Source organism: Salvelinus fontinalis, chromosome 38 (genome assembly GCF_029448725.1).
Source record: "Salvelinus fontinalis isolate EN_2023a chromosome 38, ASM2944872v1, whole genome shotgun sequence".
In the NCBI taxonomy this organism is placed as follows: Eukaryota; Metazoa; Chordata; class Actinopteri; order Salmoniformes; family Salmonidae; genus Salvelinus; species Salvelinus fontinalis.
This window is the reverse complement of record NC_074702.1, coordinates 7,721,062-7,731,710: the sequence shown is the minus strand read 5'-3', so window position 1 is coordinate 7,731,710 and position 10,649 is coordinate 7,721,062. Positions and strand designations below refer to the sequence as shown.

Below are 10,649 nucleotides of genomic sequence, written 5' to 3'. Positions count from 1 at the left end.
TAAAAGAAGATGGCTTATTTTCCAAATGCTGCGTTTGGTCCGTCAATCCGCCACACGATCGTGACATAGAATGTCAGCTAAAGACATATAGAAATCTCTGGAACATGCTAACATCTCTGTTGACGAGTCTCCGATACGTAAAACACTAAACAAGAATGGTGTTCATGGGAGGACACCACGGAAGAAGCCACTGCTGTCCAAAAAACCCAATTTCTGCACGTCTGAAGTTTGCAAACTGGATGTTACACAGCTCTACTAGCAAAATATTCTGTGGACAGATGAAACTACAGATGAGTTGTTTGGAAGGAACACACAACACTATATGTGGAGAAAAAAAGGCACAGCACGCCAACATCAAAACCTCAACTGTAAAGTATGGTGGAGGGAGCATCATGGTTTGGAGCTGCTTAGCTGCCTCAGGTCCTGGACAGCTTGCTATCATGGACGGAAAAATGAATTCTCAAGTTTATCAAGACATTTTGCAGGAGAATGTAAGGCAATTTGTCCACCAATTGAAAATCAACAGAAGTTGGGTGATGCAACAGGACAACGACCCAAAACACAGAAGTAAATCAACAACAGAAAATACGCCTTCTTGAGTGGCCCAGTCAGAGTCCTGACTTTTTTATTATGGAATGGACTACCGTATCAAAGGCTTTTGCCAAGTCAATAAAAATAGCAGCACAATATTGCTTAGAATCAAGGGCAATGGTGACATCATTGAGGACCTTTAAGGTTGCAGTAACACATCCATAACCTTTTTTATTTCACCTTTATTTAACCAGGTAGGCCAGATGAGAACAAGTTCTCATTTACAACTGCAACCTGGCCAAGATAAAGCAAAGCAGTGCGACACAAACAACAACATAGTAACACAAGAGAAAAAATCTATATACAGTGTGTGCAAATGATCACATATTCTAAGTCACAACCGTCCAGAGTAGTGATTCTGGACGGGCGGGCAGGTGCGGGCAGCAATCAGTTGAAGAGCATGCATTTAGTTTTACTTGCATTTAAGAGCAGTTGGAGGCCATGGAAGGAGAGTTGTATGGCATTGAAGCTCGTCTGGAGGTTAGTTAACACAGTGTCCAAAGAAGGGACAGAAGTATACAGAATGGTGTCGTCTGCGTAGAGGTGGATCAGAGAATCACCAGCAGCAAGAGCGACATCATTGATGTATACAGAGAAAAGAGTCGGCCCGAGAATTGAACCCTGTGGCACCCCCATAGAGACTGCCAGAGGTCTGGACAACATGCCCTCCGATTTGACCCACTGAATTCTGTCTGGGAAGTAGTTAGTGAACCAGGCGAGGCAGTCATTTGAGAAACCAAGGCTGTTGAGTCTGCCGATTAGAATGTGGTGATTGACAGAATCGAAAGCCTTGGCCAGGTCAATGAATACAGCTGCAGAGTATTGTATTTTATCGATGGAGGTTATGATATCGTTTAGGACCTTGAGCGTGGCTGAGGTGCACCCATGACCAGCTCGGAAACCAGATTGCATAGCGGAGAAGGTACAGTGGGATTCAAAATGGTCGGTGATCTGTTTGTTAACTTGGCTTTCGAAGACCTTAGAAAGTCAGGGTAGGATAGATATACTGTAGGTCTGTAACAGTTTGGGTCTAGAGGGGTAGCCAGGTGGAAAGCATGGCCAGCCGTAGAAAAATGCTTATTGAAATTCTCAATTATTGTGGATTCTCAATTTATCGGTGGTGACAGTGTTTCCTAGCCTCAGTGCAGTGGGCAGCTGGGAGGAGGTGTTCTTATTCTCCATGGACTTTACAGTGTCCCAGAACTTTTTGGAGTTTGTGCTACAGGATGCAAATTTCTGTTTGAAAAATAGCTTTTGCTTTCCTAACTGCCTGTGTATATTGGTTCCTAACTTCCCTGAAAAGTTGCATATCGCAGGGGCTATTCGACGATAATGCAGTATGCCACAGGATGTTTTTGTGCTGGTCAAGGGCAGTCAGGTCTGGAGTGAACCAAGGACTATATCTGTTCCTGGTTCTACATTTTTTGAATAGGGTATGCTTATTTAAGATGGTGAGGAAAGCACTTTTAAAGAATAACCAGACATCCTCTACTGACGGAATGAGGTCAATATCCTTCCAGGATACCCGGGCCAGGTCGATTAGAAAGGCCTGCTAGCTGAAGTGTTTTAGGGAGCGTTTGACAGTGATGAGGGGTGGTCGTTTGACTGCAGACCTATTACGGACGCAGGCAATGAGGCAGTGATCGCTGAAATCCTGGTTGAAGACAGCAGAGGTGTATTTAGAGGGCAGGTTGGTCAGGATGATATCTATGAGGGTGCCCGTGTTTACGGATTTGGGGTTGTACCTGATAGGTTCATTGATCATTTGTGTGAGATTGAGGGCATCTAGCTTGGATTGTAGGACGGCCGGGGTGTTAAGCATGTCTCAGTTTAGGTCACCTAACATTAGTAGCTCTGAAGATAGATGGTGGGGCAATCAATTCACATATGGTGTCCAGGGAACAGCTGGGGGCTGAAGGTGGTCTATAGCAAGCGGCAATGGTGAGAGACTTGTTTCTGGAAAGGTGGATTTTTAGAAGTAGAAGCTCGAATTGTTTGGGCACAGACCTGGATAGTATACCAGAACTCTGCAGGCTTTCTCTGCAGTAGATTGCAACACCGCCCCCTTTTGGCAGTTCTATCTTGTTGGAAAATTTTATAGTTAGGGATGGACATTTCTGGATTTTTGGTGGCCTTCCTAAGCCAGGATAAAGACACGGCTAGGACATCCGGGTTGGCAGAGTGTGCTAAAGCAGTGAATAAAACAAACTCAGGGAGGAGGCTTCTGATGTTAACATGCATGAAACCAAGGCTTTTACGGTTACAGAAGTCAACAAATGAGAGCGCCTGGTGAATGGGAGTGGAGCTAGGCACTGCAGGGCCTGGATTAACCTCTACATCACCAGGGGAACAGAGGAGGAGTAGGATAAGGGTACAGCTAAAGGCTATAAGAACTGGTCATCTAATGCGTTCGGAACAGAGAGTTAAAGGAGCAGGTTTCTGGGCGCGGAAGAATAGATTCAAGGCATAATGTACAGACAAGGGTATGGTAGGATGTGAATATAGTGGAGGTAAACCTAGGCATTGACTGACGATGAGAGAGGTTTTGTCTCTAGAGACACCATTTAAACCAGGTGAGGTCACTGCATGTGTGGGAGATGGAACAAAAGGGTTAGCTAAGGCATATTGAGCATGGCTGGAGGCTCTACAGTGAAATAAGACAATAATCACTAACCAAAACAGCAATGGACAAGGCATATTGACATTAGGGAGAGGCATGCGTAGCCAAGTGATCATAGGGACCAGTGAGTAGCGAGCTGGAGACACGGCGATTCAGACAGCTAGCGGGCCGGGAATAGCAGGCTAGCAAAAGGGCCTTAGGGGCACATCGCGACGGAAGAGTCTGTTGTAGCCCCCTCGGACGGTTACGTCGGCAGACCAGTCATGATGGATCGGCAGGGCTCCGTGTAGGCAGTAAAAGGGTCCAGGCCAATTGGCAAAATAGATATTGTAGCCCAAGAAATTGGCTGATGGACCTCTTCAGCTAACAGTCTGATATGCTCCAGACAGCTAGTGGGCCGCGGCTAGCAGATGGGCCTTCAGGGGATGTTGCGACGGAGGAGCCTGTTGAAACCCCCTCGGGCAGATTACGTCAGTAGACCAGCCGTGATGGATCGGCGGGGCTCTGTGTCGGCAGTAAAAGGGGTCCAGGCCAATTGGCAAAATAGGCATTGTAGCCCAAGGAGTGGCTGATGGACCTCTTCAGCTAGCCGGAAGATGGGCCTAGCACGAAGCTAGTTCCAGGCTAACTGGTGCCTGCTTCGGGACAGAGACGTTAGCCAGGAGTAGCCACTCGGATAGCAGCTATCTAGCTGCGATGATCCAGGTGAAAATGTTCAGAGCTTGCGGTAGGAATCCGGAGATGTGGAGAAAAAGCAGTCTGGTATGCTCTGGTTTGAATCGCGCTATGCAGATTGGCGGGAGTTGACCGGGCTAAGGTTAGTTGATGACCGCTAGCAGTGGCTTACTGACTACTAGCTAGTAGCTAGTTAGCTGGCTAGCTTCTGTTGGGGGTTCCGGTTCTAAAGTACAGAAAATAGCAGATCCATACCACATTGGGTGAGGTGGGTTGCAGGAGAGTATGTTGAAATGGAGGTAAAAAATATACAAAATATATACAAAATATATACAAAGGGAAAAAAAGATATATACACGGGACACGACAAGACAAAGACGTCTAAACTGCTACGCCATCTTGGATATGATTGAGATACTGTGGCATGACCTCAAGAGAGCAGTTTACACCAGACATCCTAAGAATATTGCTGAACTGAAACAGTTTTGTAAAGAGGAATGCTCCAAAATTACTCCTGACCGTTGTGCAGGTCGGATCCGCAACTACAGAAAACGTTTGGTTGAGGTTATTTCTGCCAAAGGAGGGTCAAACAGTTATTAAATCCAAGGGTTCACATACTTTTCCCACCCTACACTGTGAATGTTTACATGGTGTGTTCAATAAATACACGAAAACATATAATTGTGGCAGGGAGAGGGAGAATGCGTGGAGGATGAGATAAGGGCCACAATTATTGACCATGTTGTAAAGCATGGTCTCTCTTTGAGAGAGGCCGGTTTAAGGGTGCAACCAAATCTGCAGCGTTCAACAGTTGCATCAATAGTACGGATTTTCAGGCAAAACAACAGGTGAGATGTGCATCCTTCAATGATAATTTAACTACATATTACAGTACAATACAGTATGTTCACATTTTTACATTTTGAAATAAATTGATTGTTTTGTGTTTTTCAGTAGGATCCAAAGGTTGCCTCCCACAGGAGGGAGAGGTAGAATATTATCAGATGCGCAGGAAATTGCCAACAATGCAATAAAACTGCGGGAAATTCGGGACAGAGTGCTGGCAGACAATATCACTTTTGGGAATGTGAATACGGTCAGCACAACGACATTTGCCAGAGTCCTAGAGAAACATAAAATAAGGATGAAGCAGTTGTACACTGAACCTTTTGAGAGAAACGGTGAATGTGTGAAAGAACTCTGGTATCAATATGTCCAGGTAAGATGTCTGTTCAATGACAGGGTATATACACAGCTATGCATAATGTAAAGTACTGTAAAACTGTGGATTTACTGTATTTTAGAGAGTAATGGAGATGGAAGACAGGCAAACTGCACATACTTTCATCTTTGTGGATGAAGTTGGATTCAACCTGGCAAAAACACGACGCGGGGGAAGAAATGTGATTGGACAGAGAGCAACCGTGGATGTCCCAGGCCAGAGAGGAGCTAACATCACAATGCGTCCAGCACTGTCCAATGATGGTTTGCTGTTACACAAACCACACAAACCACTCCCTAAAATACAGAGAGGCTCATTTATTTTCTGGATGACCTGCATAATTCAATTAAAAACTGTTCTTTAATTAAGCAGTATATGGACATTGGGTCAGTGAGAACTTTCCTATTTACTCTATAGTTTGTGGGTGTGTGTGTGTGTGTGTCACATGCTGGGCAGGATGTAGCGTTGAAGAGGAGGAGGCAGAGGTAGTCTGTCTGTCTGAGTCTCTCTCTCTTTCCCCATGGACACATGGATGGACAGACCACAGAGAGCCATCAGTGCAGGAGGCTCACCTGAGAAAAATAAAGGGAAGGAAAGAGAGAGAGAAATTTAATAAACATACATGCAAACATAAGTACTTGATGTGGGCACATTTGGGTTTAAGGGCATCATGAATAGTTCTGAACTGTTTTAGTTGTGTTATTTGCACTGTGTTCAGTTTGATAGCTGTAATACTGTGCTAAATGTTGCCTGTCTGTGTTGAAGCCAAGCAACATGCCAAGGGATAATAAAGTTAAATTGTATTCTAATAATGAAGTTATACTCACAGGTAGCTCCGTTGAGGTAGCGTAGTCGTATGAAGGCTCCACCCCTTACGCTGCTGATGGCCGGGAAAAGCTCCACCCCTTGGGGGAGGTCCTTAAAGGCCATGCCCAGGAAGCAGTCATCTACTACATATCCCAGAGTTCCTGTGTCCGCGTCCAGAACCAGCAGCACGCGCTCTGGGACAGGGTGGGGGGGGGACACAGATTGCTCTTCCGCCTGCACCCCTCTCTCCCCGGGGTATCTCCCCAGGGCTTGCCCTGCATGCCATAGCTGATTATTTGTGAGTTCCCATCCCCAGGACTGTGAGTCTCCGCCCATCAGTGCAGTGTAACCAGAGGTTTGTAGCGGGCAGTGCTCCGTGGATACACCAATCACAGCGTGACTTCCTCTGTGGGTGGGGCACCAGAGCACCTCCCAGACGTGCATTCCTCCCCTTTCCCCCTTCTCCCCCCGAGCCCCGTCGCTGATCTGCTGGGTGGGTGCACGTGTCACTTCCTCCCCGCACTGGGACAGCAGGAAGTGAGGTGAACAGTGTGTGGGGCTCCAGCGGCACCGGGGGTCTCCAGGGTCAACGGGAGAGGAGTTTAGGAGGAGTGAAAGGCGGGAGGAGGTAGGGATGGACAGCGGGAGGAAGGAGGAAGAGGAGGGAGCATCCTTCTTCATCTTGGCTGGGATACCACGCAGCCAGCCAGACAGTGACAGACCCATTTTAGCCTACACACACACACACACACACAATATTCACTACTCAGACACTGGCTGAGCTAGGGTTTTTCAAAGCTGTGGAGAAAACAGAAATCACGTTAGACTGAGTTATTCTCAATCGAGCAATCCACATTTCAAGTTATCATGACGTTCCTATGATAAGAACATAAAGGACTAATTTATAACCTGAACTAGTACTGAGGTAGCCTATAAATACTTTTCTGTCTTGACATGAGTCATGACAGCAAGATTTTGAATCAAGACTGGCCAAAGTCCTAAAGTATTATTCATACAATTTAAAGGTACTAGACTACATGTAACAATTCAACAATGAACCATCTCTTTTTGTCAAATTTACTGGGGCCAGCAAATCTCTTGTTAAATTGACTGGTCCTTTGTTGCATTGACAATAAGAGATTTGCTGGCCCCAATCAATTTGACAACAAGAAAAGGTCTGTCTTTTGTTGACCAATATGAAGGCTGCACCATTTAAATGCAATTTTGTGTGTTCCCAATTACTAGTTTTGGGGGGTGAAATATTGTGACACTATCATTCCAGTATTACTGTAGATATATTTTGTGAAATTGCAATGCAAAGAATTACATATAGCTCCTTTAATATAAAAAAAAAAATCAGTCATACAAAATTGACATCACTATAATCTCTCCCAGAATGTTTTACATTAGATCAGGTTAATCAGATGGTGATTGTTTGGAGGAATTGTCATTGGATAAATAAACGTAGGCTAACTTGTTTAGGTAAATAGATAGTAGCTTACCACACGTTCTCTCTCTCTTGCCCTTCGTAGTAATGGACATGGTCAGTCATGACCATGTTTTTATAAACTCCTCTTACGCCCCCCCCCCCCCCACCGCCGGACGCTTGCGGGACGGTAACGTAACCATGCCATCCAGTGCGTCTGACGACCTCCGCGGAGAGAACAGCACGTTCCGAAATCTCGGATCTACGTCACACAGATTGCTAGTGCAGGGCACAAGATTCTGTGACCTAAGTAGTGAAGTGATGATGGATATGCGAGAGATTTTGAGGCAAACAAACAACGGATAGTATGTCATAATAGGGGGTAAACATAATCTGCATTCTACTATTTTGTCTGCTACAGTTTAATGCATGCATCATGCATGATTGCGTATTAAAACGTCAACAGACTTTCTCACATCGACTGTATATTAGCCAGTAGGCCTACTGGCTGGCTCCCTCCCTCCCTCACCCCCCTCTCCTCTTTCTCCATCGCCCCCTCCCTGTCTTCGCATCTTTCTCTATCGCGTCCTGTAGTGGATGAACACATACACCGCGAAACACACGAAGAGGATGAGGCTCGGGCTTTTAATTGAGAAAAAGAGAAAAAGAAAATAGAACCAGAATCGGCTCATAGAGAGAGAGAGAGAGAGCGAGCGAGAGCATGCGCAGAAAGAATGTCAGCTTCTGTGCGTCCTCTGTAGGCATAGGCGGAAATCCTAGGGGGGACGGGGGGGACACGACCCCCCCATCTTGGGAAAAAGATGATTTGTCCCCCCCAATATATCACTGTAAACATAACTATGTAATTTCAATAATATTAATAATACGCAATGAAAGCACTTGTGCTGATTATAGACACTTAATAGCGCATTTAAATTTCAAAAGATTGCGACCCCCCCCCGCCCTTTGCCTCACAATGGTTTGATCCACTGCCAGTTCTTTAGCTGGCAAGGTAAAAAAGGGTTCGTATCTACTCTCCGAAAGGGACATGTACGTAACTGACGTGAGGTTAATTCAGTCAATCCATAGCAGGTCCATAGCAATGTTATTTATTTATTTTTATGTTGGCAGGGTTCACACACTAGTTGAACTTGCAGAGCTAGCGCGCAAACTAAAGCAAACATTAACTATCAAGCTAGCTAGTACCTATTCCATTTATGTGGCGTCGTCAAAGATGGAATCTTTGCTATCGTCAGTTTATTCCAAGATCAGCATGCAGCTGTAGTGCTTCGACGTCCCTGTGATAAGGTTAGCAATAAACTGAAGTCCAAACTGAACAGAACAGAACTACACTCTCTTCTACCATTGTCTTAAATATATTGTAATGACCTGACTAGATCATAAAAGAACGACTGTCCAGACAGAGGATTGAGTTTACGAATGGACGGTTTATTAAACCAACTTTACACAGGCTACTGTTTGGCCGTAGCCCACGCCAAATAAATGAAAGATAGCCCACAAGCCAATCGTGACCTTCTCTTGTGAAGCCCAGACGTAAGAGAGAGAACAAAGGCAAAACCTGGTCTTAACTTCCAATGCTCCATCCCCCTGCCCAACCCCCCTCCACGCCACTCCGCCAACCACCAGGATGCCCGGCATCAGAACATTCCAGGCATTCCCGTGATTGGCAGATAGCAGGTTGACTGACATGTCGGACCCCGCGAACACAACCACCTACTAGCCTAACACATAACACACAGCTGTCTGTGCGGGTCGCTACACAGCCCCCCCACCACAAAGTCCCTCGTCCCCGAGGGAACAAACAAAGTCTCTGAAGCGACCCGGAGGTCTCCTTTGCCTGCGTGGCCGTGATGGTCGCAGAGTGCCCCTCTGGGAACCAGGGGATGAAGGCAGGGATATGGGGGACAAGGAAGCGGGAACGGGTAATACAGTCCGTGGCTCTGGGGAACCACGCGGTGACACAGGGGGGAAGACAGGGGGAGTGGGCTGTCTGGAGCCTTGTCTGCGGCACCTGGGGGTGGGTGCCTGGAGAATGGCATTGCCAGAGAGGGGAATTGTGGGGGTTCCTGGGGTTTGGGGAGAAGAGGCCCCTCTGTATGGGGCTAACCTGTCCCGGTGCAGTGCCACCTTTCTCCCCCTGGGAGGAAGCTGCACCCGGTAAACAACCTCCCCTACCCTCTCCAGGACACTGCAGGGTCCCACCCAGTGACTGTCCAACTTGGGGCATCTGCCTTTTTTCCTTAGCGGGCTGTAGACCCAGACCAGCTCACCAGCCACAAAGTGCCTTCCCCGGGTGTGCACGTCATAGTTCCTCTTCTGCCTCACACCTGCATTCACCAGCTGCTCTCTGGCGAAGGTGTGGGCTGTCTCAAGGCGGTCCTGGAGTCTCCGGGCATACTCCGGCCCCGGGGGAACATGAGGGCTATCCAGGGGCCGACCAAACGCCATCTCCGCAGGGGTGCGGATCTCTCTCCCCAGCATGAGGAGGGCAGGCGTGCAGGAGGTGGAGTCTTGGACAGCGGAGCGGCATGCCATGAGGACCATAGGCAGGTGCTTGTCCCAGTCACGCTGGTGTTTGGAAGAGACGATGGCCAGCTGCTGTCCAAGCGTTTTATTGAAGCGCTCTACAAGGCCATCACTTTGAGGATGGAGAGGAGTAGTGCGGGTCTTGTGCATACCCAGCCTCTCACACATGGTGGCGAACACACGGGACTCAAAGTTTCTGCCCTGGTCGCTGTGGATGGACTCTGCAGCTCCAAACCTGCTGAACATCCCCGCTGTCAGGGCGTCGACGATGGTCTCTGCCTCCTGGTCAGGCAGAGCATAGGCCTCGGGCCATTTTGTGAAATAGTCCATGGCCGTGAGCACCCAGCGGTTTCCACTGTCTGTGGTGGGGAACGGCCCAACTACATCCACTCCCACCCTCTCCATGGGAGCCCCCACTGGGAACAGTTGGAGCTGAGCATGAGAGCGGCCTGGGGGGCCCTTTCTCGCTGTGCAGTTGTCACAGCGGCGACAAAAGTCCTCCACATCCCTCTTGTGCTGCCCCCAGTAGAAGCCCTGACGGAGACGGCGCAGTGTTTTTGTGACCCCAAAGTGTCCAGTCCCCACCCCGCCATGAGTACTCTGGAGCACAGCCTCCCGCAATGCTTTTGGGACCACCACCTGCCACCTCTCCTCTCCCGTAGCTGACTCCTTCCATGCCCGCTGTAGCACGCCATCAGCCAGCCGCAGTCTCTCAAACTTTGACCACAACCCTTTGGTCGCGAGTGAGAGCGCTGTCACCT

The 10,649-nt window shown here is 47.8% G+C and overlaps 1 protein-coding gene across 1 annotated transcript; it reads right to left on the bottom strand.

Moving 5' to 3' along the window:
• Positions 1-586: 586 nt before the first annotated feature.
• Positions 587-7,848, bottom strand: si:ch1073-228j22.2 (SPRY domain-containing SOCS box protein 2). The gene is made up of 3 exons (XM_055903546.1): positions 7,418-7,848; positions 5,936-6,713; positions 587-5,680 (listed from the first exon to the last, which is right to left on the bottom strand). Exons 2-3 carry the CDS (start codon positions 6,639-6,641, stop codon positions 5,550-5,552), a joined length of 837 nt encoding a protein of 278 aa, XP_055759521.1. The 5' UTR covers positions 6,642-6,713; positions 7,418-7,848; the 3' UTR covers positions 587-5,549.
• Between the last annotated feature and the right edge of the window lie 2,801 nt (positions 7,849-10,649).